The following is a 23,055-nucleotide window of genomic DNA, read 5'->3' as shown; positions in this document are numbered from 1 at the left end:
AAGATAAGTCATACTGCCTATCAAACCATAAAAAGTAGCCAAAACTCTAGACTCTGACAAGTTATTAGTTCAATCAATCAATCATTCTGCATTGGTATAGTGTTGCTAATCACCTGTGAGGGTATCCAGGTGCTTAAAGTGCTGCTGCAGGAGGGGCACAGTTGAACAGCAAGGTCTTGAGTACCTTTCTGATTTTCAGCAGAGAGGATGAGGTCCGTAAGTGAAGTGAAAGGTCATTCCAGGACTCTGCAGTGAGGTAGGAGAAGGAGCGTCCTCCACTGATGCTGCGGCGAATTAGGGTGTGTGCACGAGGCAGAGGGATGGGGAGCTCAGATGTCTTGAGGGAAGGTGGAAGTTCAGTCGGTAGTTGATGTAAGCAGATCCTCAGTAGTGAAGGGCTTTTGAAGGTGTAGATCAGCATCTTGAACTGGCATCACTTCTGAATGGGGAGCCTGTGGAGTTTCTTGAGGTTGGGGGTGATGTGGGTTCTTTTAGGGAGGTCAAGGATGAGTCTGGCTGCTGTGTTGTGGATAGTTTGCCGTCTCTTGGGGAGGTGTGAGGTGATTCCTACGTAGAGTGCATTGCAGTAGTCCAGTTGGCTGATGACAAGGGCTTGTGTGATGGTCCATCTGGTGTAGATGGGGAACCACTTGAAGATCTTGAGTAGCATGCGGAGAGTGAGGAAGCAGATGGACGATACTGCGTTGATCTGTTTTTCATTGAGAGATTGCTGTCTAGGATGATGTCGAGGTTGCAGGGGTGGCTGGTCGGGGTGGGTGAGGGCCCTAGTTTTGGGTGGCCAACAAGCATTGTTCCATGGGGAGGTGTTGTGCCCGAAGATCAGCTCTTCTGTCTTATCTGTGTTGAATTTTAGACAGTTGTCTCTCGTCCAGTCGGCGATGCTCTTCATGCACCTGCGGAAGTTGGTCACTGTGTCAGAGGGTCTTCTGATAGCGAGAGGATGAGCTGGATATCATCATCATAGGATAAGATATTCAGTCCATGCGATGTGAAAACTTTGGCCAGGGAAGTCATGTAGGTGTTTGACAGGGTAGATCTGAGGGCCAAACCTTGAGGGATGCTGCAGATGGTGTTCTTGGGTTCCAAGTTGAATGGAGGAGGGAGGATTCTCTGGGTTCTTTCTGTGAGGAAGGAGGCGATCCACTTGAGGGCGTCTTCTTGGATTCTAGTATTGTGAAGCCTTTGGATCAGGGTGTGGTGTGTTACTGTTTTGAATGCTTCTGTGGTCAAGGAGGATCAGGGCTGCAATTTTTCCTTGGTCAAGGAGGAATCTGATGTTGCCTATGATTTCAATCAAGGCAGTTTTGGTGCTGTGGTTGGTGCGGAATCTAGATTGGGAAGTGTCCAGAAGAATGTTGTTCTCCAGATGTTCTGTGAGTTGGTGGTTAATGTCCTCCTCAAGGACTTTGGGGGGAAAAGGCAGCAGAGAGATGGGGCAGTAGTTCTTGAGTTTGTTGGGGTTGACAGATAGTTTCTTGAGTAGGGGCTTGACTTCTGTGTGTTTCATTTCTTCGGGGAAGGCAACTGTGGCGATGAATGTGTTGAATATAGTGGTGAGCTTGATGCTGATCATCTTACTTCTGAGTTTGCAAGATGTGGTGGGGGCAGGGGTCCATGGGTGCTCCAGAGTGGACGGAGTTCAAAATTTCTGTGGTGTCTTGCGTAGTGAGCTGGCCCCAGGTGGTGAGCAGGTGGTCTTAGTGTTCCTCATTCATGGCAGCGAGATGGTTGAGGATGTCGGTGGGTTGGTGTTTGAAGTTTCCATAAATGGTGGAGATATCTAGTGGTGGATGAAGTCTGCCAGGGTGTCACAGAGTTCCTGTGAAGGGGTGATGATGTTTTTAGTGGCTGAGGGGCTGGAGAACTCTCCAACGATATTGAAGAGTTCTTTGCTGTGGATGGAGCCTGCTTCAGTGTGATCGGCCAGGGCACTTCTTTTCGTCTTTTTCAGGTGTTGGTGGTATTGGTTGAGGGCTGTCTTGAATTTGCTTCCATTTGGCTCCATTTGGTCGATCTTTACAGGGTGATGCTCATGCACCACTGGGGTGCCTTGTTATTCTAAGACATACAAATGCTCCTTCTACTTTCAAAATGGTCAGAGGTTACACTGATTTTTATGAAAGGTGATAGGTGCTACCCTTCCAAATAAATTCCTATTTACATCAAGATTCCTGGTTCATGTTTTTAAAAAAACTATTGTTGAATAGATTCAAGTTTGGATGGCAGATGAATCAATCATTATCCTTGTCAAAGTGGGTTTCTTCTAGAGAATGCTGTTGAAGTAAGACTTTATCATGAAACATGTTGTGTTAAAAAGATTGGCTGTCTCTAGTCTTATGAGACTGCTAGAGAAAGTTTGATGGCATCATCAAAATGTTTCCATTTCTGGATGCTGCCTGAGTGCATTTAAGCCTAGTTGAGGCTAACTGTAGGCTCTGTGTTCATAATTAGGCCCTGGTCCATTTTGAGCCAGCAAGAGAAACAAGAAGGCTGTTCCTCATATCTGGTGAGATTTTCAAAAACACCCTCTTGAACCCATTTCTCGTAATTGCAGATGGCATTGTTCTGTTCAGACCAAGAGAATTCCAGTGGTGCAGCGGATGTTTTTGTTCTAGGCCTAAACAGATTTTTGTTTAACAATAATTAGGTTTAGTTATACTGATCTGATCCTAAATTACCCTCAGTGGTATTGGTCCTCCAATGGACCTTGTTGGTCATAGTGAGGGGTAAGAAGCAAGGTGTCTAACTGACAAATGTATTGATAGCCAACTCACAAATTAGTGAGCAAATTCAAATACACCAACCTCAGAACCATACCAAAATAATAAAGGATGACGACAGGAAGGCCAAAACTTCTGGAAAAGTTCAGTCTAATGAGAATCATACAGACGAGCAATTCCGCGATGGCTACGCAGAACATATGTGGTAGAACCTTATGCTCAGAAAATAATCTATAATTATCTCTATAATGAATTAGAAATCAAATCTTTGTAAGCACAGTTTCTATGGCAAGAACATTTGAGACACAATTAATAAAGGACTGAGACACATTTGAAGTATTTGGTTATTGTATTAAAGATCCAAAATTCAATGCAATTAAGTAACATTTTATGTAATTATATCTTCAGTCTCACAACGCATAATATGAAATCACAAATTTAGTTAGAATAAATCAATAGCTGAACACAAGATTCCATAAGAGGATATTTTAGGTTAGGGTTTCCTACCACCAAGAAAGGCAGAAGGATGGCTTTTAAAAGAGTTCTCTAAGCATGGCAAAAGGGATCAAGTTAGAGTCCACTAAGATAAAATCCATAAGTATGGGCAAGGGAAGTGGAGAATAATCAGGTACATTCTAGTCTCATCACTCACCAAACACCTCCAAGGCATCCAAAAGGCAAGTTCATCAGCAGATTAGCATCAGTAGAAAGGGAAGGAAAGGGGCTCTGTAGTAGAGTTCAGAACAATCTCTGCATGAAGTCCAAAGCCAGTAAGCAAGAAAGGCCAGAGCTAGAGCCTTAGAGCCCATCCTGGGGTTGTCACTTTTTATAGTTCTAATAGTCAAATGTGAAATTTTTTGTCGTACCACCATGGGCTGATCACCATGTGACTCTTCTTCTAATCAGAAGGTACAAATTGGTAAGATTCAGTTTACTTCCCACATATGTCATGAGAAACAAGTGTCCATTCCGTAAACACAGGTTAGTCAACACAGAACTCATTTACTTTGTTTCTCTTCTTGGGATGAAGTAAGGAAAAGAGTCCCCGTGCTTTCATACTAAGAGGTAAAGAAAAAGGAACTATTTGCTTCGGAATGCGATGAAAAGTAAACAGATAAAGCAACATTTTTAGAAATGTAGCAAGAGCTCTTCAACTATGAAATAATGCAACCCTAAGGAGAAAAGGCAATTTAATGCATTTAAAGTCAGCATTCCTTATTTGGCGAAAGAATCTCATAATTAAGTTCAAGCTTAACGAAATTTAATAAGCATATCATAAAATGAAAGAATTATAACCTTTGTCAACGATTATTGCATTGAAATATTCAACTTTAAGTATGACTCACTACAAATAAGTGCTAACGCATAAAACATAGTCAAAAGCTAATATATTTTTGTTTGAGAATATCTAAGACTGTTATAGTATGAGGCATTTATACTGAAAGTTTCAATAATATAAAACTTTATATAAATAATTTTACACGTTTTATGCTTTGTCAATGGTGCATTATAATAGAGAAGTCAAAGATGTTAGGTTTCAATGTTAATTTTTGCACAGTTGTGTGCGAGACCCATTTACAATAATAATTATTTTGCTAATTTCCATTATAGAAAATATTTTCATCAATAATCTTTATTATGATTTTGCTAAAATAATAGAGAAATTAATTCATAGGCATGTCGAACACATTGAATCTAAAACTCTTCTATTTCTACAAATCCAAGCACACTTTTACGGTGCCGGAACTTCAAATTTTCTCAGTTTTTTTGTTATTTTTCTAGACGTGTGCAAAGTGCACTTTAGTTTTTGTTTGTCAAAATCAGTTTTTATGTTGTGTGAAGATTAACCAGCTTTTACGCTGTAACACCACTAAGATAGAGAGAGAGGAAATCGTATCCAGCATGACATCATCTCTCCCAAGCAATCAGCAATCAACAGCATGTTCAATCCCCTTGTACCCGGCTCTCTACTGTCAAAATCCAAGTGCGTGGTCTCTATAGAAACCTGCATTGGCATAGCCAATAGGTCTCGCCTTTGGGACCTTATAAGTGTTTAGTCAGAGCTATTGACTTTTAACATAATTTTGGCAAGGTGGGTGCGATAAAAGCATATTTTAATCAGCCCGCAAGAAAAGAAGCAAGTGCTGTGGAACTGCAACACGGTATGTCAAATGGGAAAACAACAAGAACTGTAACAAGCTCGCGAAAAGGATTGTTCATGCCCACTGTTAGTTAAAAAAAATACAGCAAGTGTACGAGCACTAACCACTATTTCACAGAGAAGCCCACAACTGCCTGCCTAAGAGAGACGGATCCTGATGGGAGCTTGCGAACACAAGGCACACCCAGCCTCACGGCAGGGGCAGAGAGCACTTGCTGGGTGGTGCCTCAAGGAAGAAAAACAAGTAAATGGGCAAAATGGCGTAAAGTTCTGACCACGATCCAGCCACGCATCCATCAGTGCTCAATGAAACCATATTCATTAACGTTGTAGGGGACTCACTAGAGTGGAGGACCTTTGGGTACAGACAGGCAACAAACACGATTTGTAGGTGAATGGTGAGACTTGCATCCTGTATAGAGTCTCATGCCTCACTTAATTCAGGCACTGACAGCAGGTTGACACTGCACCGGTACCCTAATGGCCAACAATAAACTGCGATCAATTTTCTCAAAATTAATCTGATTAGTTCCGGATCAGGGTCCTTGAAGGCACTGTGACATATCTGGAACACTACAGAACAGTGCTATCTACAGGAAGAAACAAACCCGAAGATAAAATACTGCGCCTACATGTAGTAAACACCCGGACTTACGCACGCCTAATATCGATCCTGGCTACCCTCGTGCCCCACTCCCAAAAATATTACGGTGTACACTTACCTCGGAGTCGAAAGTAGATGAGGAGGTTGTGTCCATGTCGGCGAGGTCCCAGAGAAGTAGCCGGTGCAGAAAAGTGTAGAGGGCAGGAGGCAGGGAAGAATTGGCACAGATCGTTGTTAAAGGCACTCAGTCCCACATGCCCTGTGTGGGCGGTGGGTGTCTCAGTCTGTCACAGTAGAGTCAATAACCACCCTACATCTCCTTACAGATTGCTCCAACTTTGTTTCGGTGGCCTGAAGGATTTGCAATCTGGCATTTCTATTTATAAACATATGAGGAATTGTAGCACGGACGGTTTACGTAATCTAGGACCTGCTCCCCCCACCCTCCAACTTTCAGTCCACCACCTTCAACAGGATGTCAGCTTTTTACAAAAAGTACCACTAAATAACTTTATCAAATCACAGGAATGCTTTGATTTAACAAAAAAAAAGAAATGAAAACACTTTTAGATCTGGCTCATGTTAAAACTGAAGAGGGGTGAACTGTGTGTAAAATGTGAGCAATACTATTTCAGAAACGATCTGCGTAAAGATCGTGACTAAAGGAGAACAAAGAGGATAAGTTTCATTACAACCACTGCCTGCAAGAGGGGGGAGAGAGACTGTGTAGGAGACAAGCGCGGCCACGCTAAATAAAAACAGATGGCCCCTGCATGCCGCTGCTGGCTCCCGAGAGCAAAACGCTGTGGGAGTAAAGATTTCCCAAGAAGCTGGGACATCCACACGCCTTTGGCCAATTGCGTACTAAATCCAGACGCAAAGGCTAATAGCGTGTGAGCACCACACTTACGAGCTTCTACAAAAGCTGAACTGATTCCAAGAGGTCGATTTCCTAGTGCAGCGCTTGCGCGCTGCGCTAGGCTCGACCTAAAAATGTGAGTGTTGGCAAGACACACCCTTCTGTCCTAGCAAATTCTCAGTCCTTCCCCACAGGCCAGAAACAAGGTGGGCAGACTGGCTGTGAGCTGTTTGCATGGAAAGAAATATAAAGTTTCTAATTTGACACTGAATTATTTACATTTTATAGTTGTGTATTGAGCCGCACCATTATGCTCTATTAAATTTTCAAGACAGGGTTATTCACAACCAAATTATTGTAAACGAAAATGTCACACAGGACTGACTGACAGCGGAGTTAAAGTTATTGTGCTTTTCAAATCACCTTGAGTGGGTGCGCCCTAACTTTAAAAGAACTTCCACAAACAAAGCATATGTCACAGGACATATCTGACATTACCAGCCTTGTTTTAACTTTAGTTGGTAAGTAGCTTTGCTATTTCTTTGTGTCGTTAAGTTGTATTTATAATAAACAATGCATGAAGATGACTTTAGGCTGTATGAAATGCAATGAGTACAGGAAGTTCTAATTTAAAGCATAGGAAGATGGGGAAGTCCACCAAAAAATTGTGGATATCCATTGTACTCTGTTTAGGGTGAGTACATGTGTAGACATTGCAAATTGTGGGGACGGCCATAAGGACCATCTGCCAATGTTTGGCAGATGTCCCTAATAGGTCACACTAACAAACCCCATGGTCTCTGCCACAGTTTTGGGTCATCTGGTGTCTTACATAGTTGAAGGTCAGAATGAGAGGCATTTTAACATATTAGACAGTGTAAATGGATGTTTGTTACTTGAACTGTAAAAGAATGCACAGTTTTTGTCTATAAATGTAGCACCATTGTTTTGATAGCTCTAAAGCAAATCCCGGAGCACAATAGTGTCACACACAGTAAAATAACAATACAATATAAACACAGGGCATAACACAAAAAATTGGCAAAACAGAATGCAACACAACACCCAGAGGACAACACGATGATAACAAAATGCAGTAGTGCAGTGTAAAGCACAAAATAAAAATAATACAACACTAAACACTGAAATAAAATGTAACAAAGATGAAGCAATATCACAGTTCGACAAATCTACTTTCATAACACAGTGGTAAAAGTTATAAGCGTCAAGCACCACCTTACATCCCACAAAGGATATGTAATAGTGCTATACAAAAATGTTTAGTGATCTGATAGGTAGTTTTGTTTTGTTTGCAAATGTTTCTAGAACTGATGTGATAAATACAAGCATTCTGTGGTTAATAATGAGGAATTTAATTGTACAGAGTTGGTGAAAATGACATAATGTAACATGTATGTATACTTTTCTTTTTTCAGATTTGCAAAAATGTTTAGTGAAACCAAAGGAGCGAAAGGACTGTGGCTTCCCAACCATCAGCTCACAGGAATGTCATAAAAGAGGATGCTGCTTCGATTCAAGTATCCCTGAAGTTCCATTCTGTTTCTATCGACAAAAATAATATGGTAATGTTTCATTTATTTGGCATCAGTTTTATAGATTAGTTTTCAGTTTGTCACCTCTTCAATGTTGTTTAAGCTAGTTTTAACTCAATGCAGCACAGGAGCAAAAGTTGCGGTACTGCGTTGCATTAAAGGTAGTGTGAAGCACAGTTTTATTAAGTAATAGTACTATTGTTCTCTCCTCCTGCACTGGCACGCTTTAGGCTGCCACAGGCCATTGTATTGTCCCTCGCACAGTACAGGAAGGGTATGTGTGTGATGTGTAGCATAGCTTTTCTACTGGAAATGTAGGCTGTAAGTATAAAATGTGCTTAGACGTAGTTTAGCACCTTTCCCATTTTGTATGAGTGATGCACAGTACGTCACACATGCAAAGTTGGAAATGTTTTGAGAAAAGAAAACTTCTCAGAATGTATGCCTGACTCAAGGATGCTTCCAGTTTTAGTACAAAGTATTATCTACCTTTTTAGAGGCTGTTGCCCCCTGAACCTGCCAGGCCCTGAGTTCGAGACCCTGAACCCTGGTGGTCCAGTGGGGAGCGTCTCTGCTGCTGCTGCTCTCTTTCTCTGTTTTCTGACTTTTGCTCCCTGCTTTTTTTCACCTTCCTTTTCTATCTATTTTTATTTTTGATGTTTTCATTTTCTCTTATTTCTACTCTGTTGCTCATCCCCTGCGGCCCGCCCCCCGGCGACGTTTTCCCGCCTCCTAGCGGTCAACCCCTCCACTAAAACTACTTAATGGTGGTCACTGCACGTGGGTAAAAAACATTGCATTGTGATGCAGCCCAAGCGATTGCTTTTGTTACAGTTTGGGGAGGATCTGGCTTGGCATTTCAGGCTGAACTGTTCCCATGTGCAGCAGAGTAGAGACTACTTTCTATATGGCTGGATCCAAACTGAGGTGGCATGGTGGGTGGAAAATGATGGATTTGGATGCAGCTCAAGCAATTGTCAGTGGGTGAGATTAATTCAAGCATTCCATCCATCACCTTGTTGTTTTTGCATTTGATGCTCTAAGCGAGTTGGGTATGCTCAGGCGTTGGTCCCGGGCTCACTGCGCCACTAGGGCCAAGCTATACCCGTCTGATGAGTTTTGGTTTTTGATGCCCTAGATGTAGGAACATGTCCAGAAAGTATATGTGAGAAAGGTCACTGTCTTGGTACAGTGACTCAGCCCAAGCATTGCACAAATAACATGTCCACAAAAATAAACAAAGGTACCCTCACTCACTTATAGTCGCTGAACCTCAGCAGCATGCAAGTTCAGTCCCCCCGGGAAAATGTGTGAGGTGTTAGGTGTAACAATTCAAAACTACATTTACCAATACAGGAATGAAGAACGTCAAGGAACGCTCCAAACATAGATAAAAAAGAACATTACACACTATAAATTTACCTGTGCTCACCCTCTGTTAGCTTGGCACAGAGCTGTCAGGCTTAACTTAAGAGGCAATGTAGAAAGTATTTGTGCAACACAGAAAACAGTAACACAGTGGAAACATCACAAAATGACTCCACACCAGTTTAGAAAACAGAGAATAATTTTATAAATAAAACAAGACCAAAACAACAAAAACCCAATCTGTAGAAGTTGAGATATGAATTTTTAAATATAAAATGCAAAAATAGTGCTCAACAGCAGTAAGCACTTAAAGTGTTAGTTGGTCACGCTAGACCGGGATAAAGTCAAGAGTTCAGGCCAACAGCGATGTAGCGTGGGCCGGATACAGGACCCTCGCAGGGCCCACTAAGCAAATGTAGCTTGATCATCATTGCCAGCAACAAGATGCGTTGGATATCTCCATGCAGTTGGGGTGATGGGGCATAGTTCCACATGCAACGGTGCTAATCCATCGGTTCTGTAAACGATGCACCAGTTCTGAGGTGCGCAGTTCCAAATGTGATGCACTCGGTTTCCCCACATTGTAGTGGCAATGCAGTGATCTTCTCCATGCAGCGATGGTGATGCAGCGGTTCTGGTGTGGTGGTTCCAATGTGGCGGTTCAAGAGGCGATACAGCGGTTCCAAATGTGATGCGTCGATTTGGCTCTGGCAGCATTGAGGATGCATCAGTTCCAATCGACACAATAATGTTGATGTGTTGGTTCTTGCAGATGCAGCACTTTTTACTCACTTCCAAAGGCTTGGCAGAGCAGGGCTCACAGCAGACAGAGTCCAGGTGATGCTTTCAGTTTGAAGAGAGAAGTCTTTGATATCCCTGAAACTACAAAAAACAGGAGGCAATCCAACAAGCCCTTGGATACTTAGGCTCTGGGATGTGGGAATGCAAGTCAAGTCCTTCTCAATCACAGGAAAGTGGGCAGCAGGCAGTAGGCTAACACAACAAAGCAGTTCAGCATATTGACAGTCCCTCGAGCAGCATAGCAGTCCCTCATCCTGGTAGAATGTCATCAGTTCCAGAAGTATTCTGATTTGGTGGTGTCAGAGGTCCAGCACTTATACCCAGGTGGACCTTTGAAGTGGGGGAGCCTTTGAGGAGATGCTTTCCTTCCCTGGCTCCAGACTCATTACAGGGGGATATGCAACCCTTTGTGTGGGGATAGAGGACAGCCCTTTCAGGTGAAATTGTCAGCTCCTCCCCCGCATTCTGCTCAGGATGGAGAATCAGCACGCAGATAGCCATTCAGTTACACCTACCCTTTATCTGTGTGTAGCGGTCTGGAAGGAATACAGGAATTCAGCTGTCACTCACCTCAGACGTGTATTCCAGAGACAAGCAGAAGGCACCAAATGGTTACAGTAAGAAAATGCCAAAATGTTTCAAAAAGTGGCATTTTCAGAATTGCAATTTAAAAGTCAACTTCACTGTAAGTTTAATTTTTTAAAGTGTGATTCCAGAGACACCAAATTTGGGGGTCCCATCTCTTCCCATTTGGAAATTATACTTATAAGATGTAATAAGGCAATCTCAATGTTACCCTATGGGAGAGAAAGGCCTTGCAGCAATGAAAAACAAATTTAAGAGTATTTCACTACCAGGACATTTAAAACTTAAAAGCACATTGCTTACTTTTTAAATACAGTGAAGCAGCCCATGGGCTGTCCAGGGCTTACCTTCGGGGTGACCCATACGTAATAAAAAGGAAGGTTTGGGCCTGGCAAGTAGGTTCACTTGGCAGGTTGATATCACAATTTAAAACTGCACACACAGACTCTGCAGTGGCAGGCTTGAGACAGATTTAAAGGCTACTTTAAAGGTTTAAAGGCTACTCAAGTGGGTGGCACAATCAGTGCTGCAGGCCCTCTAGTACCATTTCCTTTACACGCGCTGGGCACATGTAGTGCACTTTACAAGGGACTAATAAGTAAATCAAACATGTCAATTGTGGATAAACCAATGTTACCATGTTTTAAGTTAAAATCATATGTGCTTTAGCACTCGGTAGTAGTGGTAAAGTGTCCAGATTCCTAAAGCCAGCAAAAACAGTCAAAAACATGTCAGAAGGTAAAAAGTAAGGGAAAACCACTCCAAGGATTCCATGTCTAACTGGGACAGGGAACTAAAGGGCAGAGAGGGAGCAATGCAGGGACAGAACTTAAAATTCTACCACCATACATTGCTCTGCCTGTCCCTTTGGAATGATTACTGCAGCAGAGACCTTTTTGAAGTTTGCAAGTACTGCACTTTGCAACACTTGCAAAATTGCAAGTCACCTATATTTACAACTTCACACACCCGTATTTACCAACTAACTAGGAAGAATTCGAAGCTCCAAATAGTCCCATATTTGCTGCAGTCCCGTGGAGTGGGAAGGGGGTGGGTGGAGGAAGGGCTTTGAGAGTGAGGAATAAAAGGTAGGAGCGTAGTTGTTTAGTCCCTTTGTGTGGAGGCCATGTCGAGGTCAGGCACCCTGCTATTTGGAGATCCCTCGACCGCTGCTTCCTGATTATTCTAGAGGACAGGGTAAACTGCATTAGCAGTCTCTACAGATTCAATTGGCCCCATCAGTACCTGCTTTAGTAAAGATCTTACGTGGCTCGCACGGCCGCCATGTTGGAGTCAGGCATTCTCCTCCACGAGTGTATTCTCGCCTGATCACTGCACCGGAGGGGAAGCTCCTGACAGTCTGTCACGTGTAGTGTGGGCCAGGCGGTTGGGGGTTCGTGCCGTGCAAGAGAGGTACTTGGTGTTATCAAAGTAGTCTCCAGTTTCATGCTACTGATGTCACAGATGTTGCTAGTGTTAGTATTAATTGGCTGTGTTGAAGACCTGCTTACGTTGAAAGGACGTTGCCGAAATAAAATATCTTGAAATGAAGCGCAGAGTGCTGTTTTCTGTGCCCCTCTGACGCCTGAGGCACTACTGTTGGCAAATTTACCACGGGGCCCGTACCCGTTGGACTGCACCAGCCCCGATTGGTGGATATGGCAAGGTTCTCTTACGGGAAACACTTCATGAAAATATTTATATATTTATATACATATATACGTTATGTGCATGTTAAAGAAAAAAGGAAAAGCATGACAGGCTAATGGAGGAGGCATGCTTCTTTTTCTTTTTCCTTACACAAGTGCATATATATATACATATACATATACATAATCCACAAATCCGCTTCAGCTCGAGCCACTTTTCGACGGCGGCCGTGAAGGGTTAGCGAGACCCCAAAATCCAAACACTCCGTTGCAGTAATATGCAAAAACGACAACGATTCACGGCTCCCAATTGCTTCAAGGCAGAGTTTATTCGGCAAAACAACTCTACGCATTACGGAAACAAACTTTCCTTGTTCACGAGTAACGAGAAAAAGTGAAACAGAGGATAAAATAACATTAGTCACGTGACATGTGGTTTGCATGTGATAAACAGTGAAAACAGACTTTCTCATCGTGTTAAGTGCTTGATGTGTCAATCAAACAATGTTTCTTTAAACTTCTAGCGTTCTCTGAGTTCAATCTGGTGTATTTTAAAACTAATACATTAGTTATATTATTGTCAAACCAGAGATCGCCCAGTGTTAACTAAATGTTACATTTCATTCATTTGACATTACGTATTTTTTCGTATTTTTTCACTAAGTAGAGGAAACTTTATTGTTCCCAAATTCTTTGCAACAAAGAGGTTCAAACTAGCCTTTTCTTCAGACTGTCTAGGTATCAAAATCACCATCATTTTTACCCCAGTGGTACATTCAATTGCCTTATAGCCTCAAACATAACAATTATTAGGTGGTAAGTGCTGTTCCGATCATTAATGCATTTGTAGCCCAAGTGGGCCCTTTTGCTAAACCACAAAGAGCTATTTTTAAATTCTACATAAATGCAGCTAATGCAAATGTACATGAGTCTATTTGGAAGACTACCATCTATGTTGTACATATCATCGATAGATCTTTGATGTTGATCTTTTTCTTGGCTCCTCCAACTTAACTGGTCGTTGCTTACACAGTGGAAAAGGATCAGCAAGAATACATATAAAACTATGTCACCAGTTGACTACGGTAATACTATTTAAAAAATATATATATACATATACATATATATATATATATACCCCTACATTCACGGAGGTAATTTTATTTAGCCACTGCCCAGCAACACTTACCCGAGCCTACAGCATTCTGGGAGCTGTAGTTGTGGCAGAACTACAGTGGGGTTGTACACATGTGACCGTGGGTCAGCGGATTTCCGCCAATGGCAGTGACTCTGGACAGTGAAAGGTGGGGGTGGAGTTATTTCTTGCAATGCATCTGAGGAAGGCCGAAAAGCTGAAATGCATTATGCACACGCTGTCATTAATTAAAGATCTTCCAACGTTACCCCCTGTGTGGTCTTTACCTGTTCTTGATGGAGTAGGCGTTCTTTGATGTTTTCGCGTCAGCCAGAGACGCGTGGGAGGCCCCGTTCCGACAAGAGGCCGGGGGCTTCACTGGCATCCGCTGCGTGCAGCTTTTGTTTGGTTCAAGGGATTGAATTGACTCCGGCCCGCCCCGAAGTACATGCCTGAACCCTGGACCTCTGCGTGGTGCAGCTTGTCATTGACATGGAGACGGGTTCATTGTAACTCCGTTTCACGGTCCGGACGGCACAAGTGCAACGAAGCTGGAGCGTTAAAGGGGACCAGAGGAGGATCGGCAATTATTTCTTTTTTGCAAGTCTCTTGATTTGAAGACTCCGCACCGTTCCAGGATAAAACCCTACATTCACGGAGGTCATTGTATTTAGCCACTGCCCAGCAACACTTACCCGAGCCTACAGCATTCTGGGAGCTGTAGTTGTGGCAGAACTACAGTGGGGTTGTACACATGTGACAGTGGGTCAGCGGATTTCCGCCAATGGCAGTGATTCTGGACAGTGAAAGGTGGGGGTGGAGTTATTTCTTGCAATGCAGCAGCATCTGAGGAAGGCCGAAAGGCTGAAATGCATTATGCACACACTGTCATTAATTAAAGATCTTCCAACGTTACCCCCTGTGTGGCCTCTACCTGTTCTTGATGGAGTAGGCGTTCTTTGATATATATATATATATATATATATTCACTGAAAAAACCATAGGTTTCACACATGTTATAGTTAGCTGGACATTTTACTGATAAAAAACCAATGAAATTCCCCCGTTATAGTTACTGTAGGCAACTATAACTCACGCGACCGTAATCCTCTGCTGATGACATATGTGTCTTTATGAAAAAAATATATTTGTAATATATGTATAGCTAAAATTTAATGGAAGAAGACATGGGCAAATAAGTGTCTAAATACAGTATTAGCATCAGCAGAGGATTGCGGTCGCGTGAGTTATAGTTGCCTGCACTAACTATAACGTGGAATTTCATTGGTTTTTTACGAGTGAAATGTACAGCTAACGATAACTTGTGTGAAACCTATGGTTTTTTCAGTGAATATATATATATATATATATATATATTTTTTACACCAAGAGTTGCCCCCAATGACGAAGCCACAACACAACGTGCTAGTCCATGACTCCTTGGATTTATTCAGCCAGAAAACAGCACACAAATAAGCCAAACGCGTTTCGGGCGTTACGACGCCCTTGATCACTGGCAATGGAGACCCCATTCAAGCAGTCCACCTGAGCACCATTTAATGTCCCGCCCATGTGGGCGTGTGCCGTAGGAATTCTGGTCTATGCAGTCCGCTTGTAAATACAACCTCAGTGGGTAATGCGGGCCCCCAATCAAAATGAACAGTCTTACCCCAGTGGGTATGTGCAGTAGAAGGCTGAACGCAGGTAACATCCTCCTTGGAGTGGACACGCTGTTCCAAGAGTGCCTCTTCATCTTTTGCACTCCGGACCCGCAAATAAGCAGTGGGGCTTCATCGCGGCTGAGCAAGCCGCCAAAATTTTTACACCAAGAGTTGCCCCCAATGACGAAGCCACAACACAACGTGCTAGTCCATGACTCCTTGGATTTATTCAGCCAGAAAACAGCACACAAATAAGCCAAACGCGTTTCGGGCGTTACGACGCCCTTGATCACTGGCAATGGAGACCCCATTCAAGCAGTCCACCTGAGCACCATTTAATGTCCCGCCCATGTGGGCGTGTGCCGTAGGAATTCTGGTCTATGCAGTCCGCTTGTAAATACAACCTCAGTGGGTAATGCGGGCCCCCAATCAAAATGAACAGTCTTACCCCAGTGGGTATGTGCAGTAGAAGGCTGAACGTGGGTAACATCCTCCTTGGAGTGGACACGCTGTTCCAAGAGTGCCTCTTCATCTTTTGCACTCCGGACCCGCAAATAAGCAGTGGGGCTTCATCGCGGCTGAGCAAGCCGCCAACATTTTTACACCAAGAGTTGCCCCCAATGACGAAGCCACAACACAACGTGCTAGTCCATGACTCCTTGGATTTATTCAGCCAGAAAACAGCACACAAATAAGCCAAACGCGTTTCGGGCGTTACGACGCCCTTGATCACTGGCAATGGAGACCCCATTCAAGCAGTCCACCTGAGCACCATTTAATGTCCCGCCCATGTGGGCGTGTGCCGTAGGAATTCTGGTCTATGCAGTCCGCTTGTAAATACAACCTCAGTGGGTAATGCGGGCCCCCAATCAAAATGAACAGTCTTACCCCAGTGGGTATGTGCAGTAGAAGGCTGAACGCAGGTAACATCCTCCTTGGAGTGGACACGCTGTTCCAAGAGTGCCTCTTCATCTTTTGCACTCCGGACCCGCAAATAAGCAGTGGGGCTTCATCGCGGCTGAGCAAGCCGCCAACATTTTTACACCAAGAGTTGCCCCCAATGACGAAGCCACAACACAACGTGCTAGTCCATGACTCCTTGGATTTATTCAGCCAGAAAACAGCACACAAATAAGCCAAACGCGTTTCGGGCGTTACGACGCCCTTGATCACTGGCAATGGAGACCCCATTCAAGCAGTCCACCTGAGCACCATTTAATGTCCCGCCCATGTGGGCGTGTGCCGTAGGAATTCTGGTCTATGCAGTCCGCTTGTAAATACAACCTCAGTGGGTAATGCGGGCCCCCAATCAAAATGAACAGTCTTACCCAAGTGGGTATGTGCAGTAGAAGGCTGAACGCAGGTAACATCCTCCTTGGAGTGGACACGCTGTTCCAAGAGTGCCTCTTCATCTTTTGCACTCCGGACCCGCAAATAAGCAGTGGGGCTTCATCGCGGCTGAGCAAGCCGCCAAAATTTTTACACCAAGAGTTGCCCCCAATGACGAAGCCACAACACAACGTGCTAGTCCATGACTCCTTGGATTTATTCAGCCAGAAAACAGCACACAAATAAGCCAAACGCGTTTCGGGCGTTACGACGCCCTTGATCACTGGCAATGGAGACCCCATTCAAGCAGTCCACCTGAGCACCATTTAATGTCCCGCCCATGTGGGCGTGTGCCGTAGGAATTCTGGTCTATGCAGTCCGCTTGTAAATACAACCTCAGTGGGTAATGCGGGCCCCCAATCAAAATGAACAGTCTTACCCCAGTGGGTATGTGCAGTAGAAGGCTGAACGCAGGTAACATCCTCCTTGGAGTGGACACGCTGTTCCAAGAGTGCCTCTTCATCTTTTGCACTCCGGACCCGCAAATAAGCAGTGGGGCTTCATCGCGGCTGAGCAAGCCGCCAACATTTTTACACCAAGAGTTGCCCCCAATGACGAAGCCACAACACAACGTGCTAGTCCATGACTCCTTGGATTTATTCAGCCAGAAAACAGCACACAAATAAGCCAAACGCGTTTCGGGCGTTACGACGCCCTTGATCACTGGCAATGGAGACCCCATTCAAGCAGTCCACCTGAGCACCATTTAATGTCCCGCCCATGTGGGCGTGTGCCGTAGGAATTCTGGTCTATGCAGTCCGCTTGTAAATACAACCTCAGTGGGTAATGCGGGCCCCCAATCAAAATGAACAGTCTTACCCCAGTGGGTATGTGCAGTAGAAGGCTGAACGCAGGTAACATCCTCCTTGGAGTGGACACGCTGTTCCAAGAGTGCCTCTTCATCTTTTGCACTCCGGACCCGCAAATAAGCAGTGGGGCTTCATCGCGGCTGAGCAAGCCGCCAAAATTTTTACACCAAGAGTTGCCCCCAATGACGAAGCCACAACACAACGTGCTAGTCCATGACTCCTTGGATTTATTCAGCCAGAAAACAGCACACAAATAAGCCAAACGCGTTTCGGGCGTTACGACGCCCTTGATCACTGGCAATGGAGACCCCATTCAAGCAGTCCACCTGAGCACCATTTAATGTCCCGCCCATGTGGGCGTGTGCCGTAGGAATTCTGGTCTATGCAGTCCGCTTGTAAATACAACCTCAGTGGGTAATGCGGGCCCCCAATCAAAATGAACAGTCTTACCCCAGTGGGTATGTGCAGTAGAAGGCTGAACGCAGGTAACATCCTCCTTGGAGTGGACACGCTGTTCCAAGAGTGCCTCTTCATCTTTTGCACTCCGGACCCGCAAATAAGCAGTGGGGCTTCATCGCGGCTGAGCAAGCCGCCAAAATTTTTACACCAAGAGTTGCCCCCAATGACGAAGCCACAACACAACGTGCTAGTCCATGACTCCTTGGATTTATTCAGCCAGAAAACAGCACACAAATAAGCCAAACGCGTTTCGGGCGTTACGACGCCCTTGATCACTGGCAATGGAGACCCCATTCAAGCAGTCCACCTGAGCACCATTTAATGTCCCGCCCATGTGGGCGTGTGCCGTAGGAATTCTGGTCTATGCAGTCCGCTTGTAAATACAACCTCAGTGGGTAATGCGGGCCCCCAATCAAAATGAACAGTCTTACCCCAGTGGGTATGTGCAGTAGAAGGCTGAACGCAGGTAACATCCTCCTTGGAGTGGACACGCTGTTCCAAGAGTGCCTCTTCATCTTTTGCACTCCGGACCCGCAAATAAGCAGTGGGGCTTCATCGCGGCTGAGCAAGCCGCCAAAATTTTTACACCAAGAGTTGCCCCCAATGACGAAGCCACAACACAACGTGCTAGTCCATGACTCCTTGGATTTATTCAGCCAGAAAACAGCACACAAATAAGCCAAACGCGTTTCGGGCGTTACGACGCCCTTGATCACTGGCAATGGAGACCCCATTCAAGCAGTCCACCTGAGCACCATTTAATGTCCCGCCCATGTGGGCGTGTGCCGTAGGAATTCTGGTCTATGCAGTCCGCTTGTAAATACAACCTCAGTGGGTAATGCGGGCCCCCAATCAAAATGAACAGTCTTACCCCAGTGGGTATGTGCAGTAGAAGGCTGAACGTGGGTAACATCCTCCTTGGAGTGGACACGCTGTTCCAAGAGTGCCTCTTCATCTTTTGCACTCCGGACCCGCAAATAAGCAGTGGGGCTTCATCGCGGCTGAGCAAGCCGCCAAAATTTTTACACCAAGAGTTGCCCCCAATGACGAAGCCACAACACAACGTGCTAGTCCATGACTCCTTGGATTTATTCAGCCAGAAAACAGCACACAAATAAGCCAAACGCGTTTCGGGCGTTACGACGCCCTTGATCACTGGCAATGGAGACCCCATTCAAGCAGTCCACCTGAGCACCATTTAATGTCCCGCCCATGTGGGCGTGTGCCGTAGGAATTCTGGTCTATGCAGTCCGCTTGTAAATACAACCTCAGTGGGTAATGCGGGCCCCCAATCAAAATGAACAGTCTTACCCCAGTGGGTATGTGCAGTAGAAGGCTGAACGCAGGTAACATCCTCCTTGGAGTGGACACGCTGTTCCAAGAGTGCCTCTTCATCTTTTGCACTCCGGACCCGCAAATAAGCAGTGGGGCTTCATCGCGGCTGAGCAAGCCGCCAAAATTTTTACACCAAGAGTTGCCCCCAATGACGAAGCCACAACACAACGTGCTAGTCCATGACTCCTTGGATTTATTCAGCCAGAAAACAGCACACAAATAAGCCAAACGCGTTTCGGGCGTTACGACGCCCTTGATCACTGGCAATGGAGACCCCATTCAAGCAGTCCACCTGAGCACCATTTAATGTCCCGCCCATGTGGGCGTGTGCCGTAGGAATTCTCGTCTATGCAGTCCGCTTGTAAATACAACCTCAGTGGGTAATGCGGGCCCCCAATCAAAATGAACAGTCTTACCCCAGTGGGTATGTGCAGTAGAAGGCTGAACGCAGGTAACATCCTCCTTGGAGTGGACACGCTGTTCCAAGAGTGCCTCTTCATCTTTTGCACTCCGGACCCGCAAATAAGCAGTGGGGCTTCATCGCGGCTGAGCAAGCCGCCAAAATTTTTACACCAAGAGTTGCCCCCAATGACGAAGCCACAACACAACGTGCTAGTCCATGACTCCTTGGATTTATTCAGCCAGAAAACAGCACACAAATAAGCCAAACGCGTTTCGGGCGTTACGACGCCCTTGATCACTGGCAATGGAGACCCCATTCAAGCAGTCCACCTGAGCACCATTTAATGTCCCGCCCATGTGGGCGTGTGCCGTAGGAATTCTGGTCTATGCAGTCCGCTTGTAAATACAACCTCAGTGGGTAATGCGGGCCCCCAATCAAAATGAACAGTCTTACCCCAGTGGGTATGTGCAGTAGAAGGCTGAACGCAGGTAACATCCTCCTTGGAGTGGACACGCTGTTCCAAGAGTGCCTCTTCATCTTTTGCACTCCAGACCCGCAAATAAGCAGTGGGGCTTCATCGCGGCTGAGCAAGCCGCCAACATTTTTACACCAAGAGTTGCCCCCAATGACGAAGCCACAACACAACGTGCTAGTCCATGACTCCTTGGATTTATTCAGCCAGAAAACAGCACACAAATAAGCCAAACGCGTTTCGGGCGTTACGACGCCCTTGATCACTGGCAATGGAGACCCCATTCAAGCAGTCCACCTGAGCACCATTTAATGTCCCGCCCATGTGGGCGTGTGCCGTAGGAATTCTGGTCTATGCAGTCCGCTTGTAAATACAACCTCAGTGGGTAATGCGGGCCCCCAATCAAAATGAACAGTCTTACCCCAGTGGGTATGTGCAGTAGAAGGCTGAACGCAGGTAACATCCTCCTTGGAGTGGACACGCTGTTCCAAGAGTGCCTCTTCATCTTTTGCACTCCGGACCCGCAAATAAGCAGTGGGGCTTCATCGCGGCTGAGCAAGCCGCCAAAATTTTTACACCAAGAGTTGCCCCCAATGACGAAGCCACAACACAACGTGCTAGTCCATGACTCCTTGGATTTATTCAGCCAGAAAACAGCACACAAATAAGCCAAACGCATTTCGGGCGTTACGACGCCCTTGATCACTGGCAATGGAGACCCCATTCAAGCAGTCCACCTGAGCACCATTTAATGTCCCGCCCATGTGGGCGTGTGCCGTAGGAATTCTGGTCTATGCAGTCCGCTTGTAAATACAACCTCAGTGGGTAATGCGGGCCCCCAATCAAAATGAACAGTCTTACCCCAGTGGGTATGTGCAGTAGAAGGCTGCACTCCCGTCCTGCATGCACTGTGTGGTGTATTGTGCTGCTGCAAACCCTGATGCCTGCCCTGCAGGGTCAGTTTGGTGCACCTCTCCATGTCCCTCCTGTCCTCTGTTATCCAAGTCCATGTCCCTATCCCATTTCCTTCCATGCCACAGCCTTGAAGGAGGGTAGATTTTGTATCACAGGGGGCCCCTGGCCCGTTCTGTCCACACCTGAAGTATGAGACCCTTGTCCTTGCCCTTCCAGCCGCATTTGTAGGCCGTATTAAATTGACCAGCGGGTCCTGTGTTGCTATATAATTATCCTGAGACATCCTTACCACTCAGCCAGCATAAAACCCCTGTGTAGGCCCTTCTGTTCAATATGTAGGCCTCTTTGTTAAATTGACCATAGCTCTGCAATTTTAGTGTATAGCAGTCTGAAGGCAGGTCTGCGAGGCCTTCTGCTCCAAACTAGTAGCCCCCACCCTACCCGAGTGCTCCGTGCTCGGTATCAAAGTTCAACATCCCCCTGAAGCTGTCGACATACAGTAGGCTGCATCCTGGACTGGTACTTGCTTCCTGGGCAGGTTTCCCGCTTTTAAGGAAGTGGCAACCGCAGAGCGTCAAGTTAGGAGAACTGAGGAGATTTTATACATGAATATATTGAATTCCTGTACAATACCCATTATTTTCTGCTTGCTCTATGGAACTTACGATAAGCGATTGGCCTGAGAGACTGACCTTTTCACCCAGTCCATTGTCAGCATTAAGTGGGTAAATGACGAAATGTCTGGTAAAATCTGCAGACGAAGCTTTTGGGTAGCATACGTAGGTAGATGTAGCGTGCAAAGGAGCCCACAAAATGATATAAAAAGAGAGCACCCACAGATATCGACGGACAACCTCGCCGTCTGTATGTAGGTTAACAGGCTGTGCAGGTTTTCCCCAAGAACTTGGAGCTCTTGTCTTCCTTTGCTTAAAATGTCTTGCTCTGCTTTGCTTGAAGTATCTTATTCTATTTTACCTATATGAAATGTCATGTTATGTTTAACCATTGTTCTCTTTACTTTTGCATTTAAAAGATGTTGTATTGTAATTGCAGGAATGCTTGCTCTAAGAGTAAATGTGAGTGTCCCTAGGTAACATTTTCCTTGGTGTAACTTGTTTCTCATGATGCATTTATAGATGTGTTTTCTCTCTCTCTCTGTCAGTCCATTAATTGAGATACAGAGAATATCATGACAGCTGTATGATTATCTGGATTCTGTATTTTGTACTTTATGTCTCTATTCTGCGGTTTCTTTGAAGTTGCATCTTCTCATTAAACTGCCATTGTATTCTGCCTCCAATTCCATGTCTCATATGTCTGTTTTCTTCATTTTTGGAGCAAGCGTTCCTAGGCACCCCGGCTCAAATTAAGGTGCCCCTTTTGTCCCTGACTCACTCTCCTGCTCAGTTCTGTGGTGGCTCCCGGGGCTCTGGGGACCGCCCCTAGCTTCCTTGACCCGTAATAGATCTTCCCTCCAACAGCCTCTCTTGCAAGTCCTGTATTGTTGGTTTGTTGCCCCTGCCCCCCTTTCCACTGCCCTCCGTAGTCTGTTGTGCTTCCACGGCCCTTCCTGCCTGCTCAGTGTGGTTAAATTGTTGCCTTTGCACCCTCCTACCTGCCATCAATTTTCAGAGTCCGTGCCCCTGGCCTCTGCCTCTCAACAGTATCCTAATGAACAACTAGATTGCTAACATTCTATATTTATTACAAAAGTGTGGAACGCCTGACATCATCTTGATGTAATCAAAACTGTAATACCTAGAGCATTCCTTTAGAAATTACATATATGAGAGGGTCTTATTGGCATAAAAATTATGGTTAGTGCTCTAAAAGACTAAAATAAGGACATATTTTCTGAGTTTTCAAATAGCGACAAAGCACTTTTAAATTATTTGTTATCTTTATGTTTTTTTATCTAGTTGACAACTTGATTAAATGTTGCACTTAGGGGAGAGGATGTGGTGTTACTTCCAGAACTGCAGACTTTGCAACTGGGGAACCAGGTTGAAGTTTCTGCTTCAGCTCGACATTCTGTGATTCTGGTCAAATCACTTAGTCTCCCCATGTCTACAACCAAAATGAATTTGTTCTTGTGTGATGTAACCAATGCTCATGTAAAGCACTCCAATACCTGACAAGTCTGCACTATATAACAC

The 23,055-nt window shown here is 45.0% G+C and overlaps 1 protein-coding gene across 1 annotated transcript in view; it reads left to right on the top strand.

The window, feature by feature from the left end:
* LOC146801728 (uncharacterized) overlaps nt 1-23,055 on the top strand; it is a 119,730-nt gene that overhangs the window by 62,471 nt on the left and 34,204 nt on the right. Inside the window, exon 6 of the mRNA XM_085621196.1 lies at nt 7,802-7,948. Within this exon, the coding sequence (XP_085477322.1) occupies nt 7,802-7,944 (143 nt within the window). The 3' untranslated portion in view covers nt 7,945-7,948. The remainder of the gene's footprint in view (nt 1-7,801; nt 7,949-23,055) is intronic.

The sequence above is a fragment of the Triturus cristatus genome, chromosome 8 (assembly GCF_964204655.1).
Source record: "Triturus cristatus chromosome 8, aTriCri1.1, whole genome shotgun sequence".
Taxonomy (NCBI): domain Eukaryota; kingdom Metazoa; phylum Chordata; class Amphibia; order Caudata; family Salamandridae; genus Triturus; species Triturus cristatus.
This window is presented reverse-complemented; position numbering and strand designations above follow the sequence as displayed.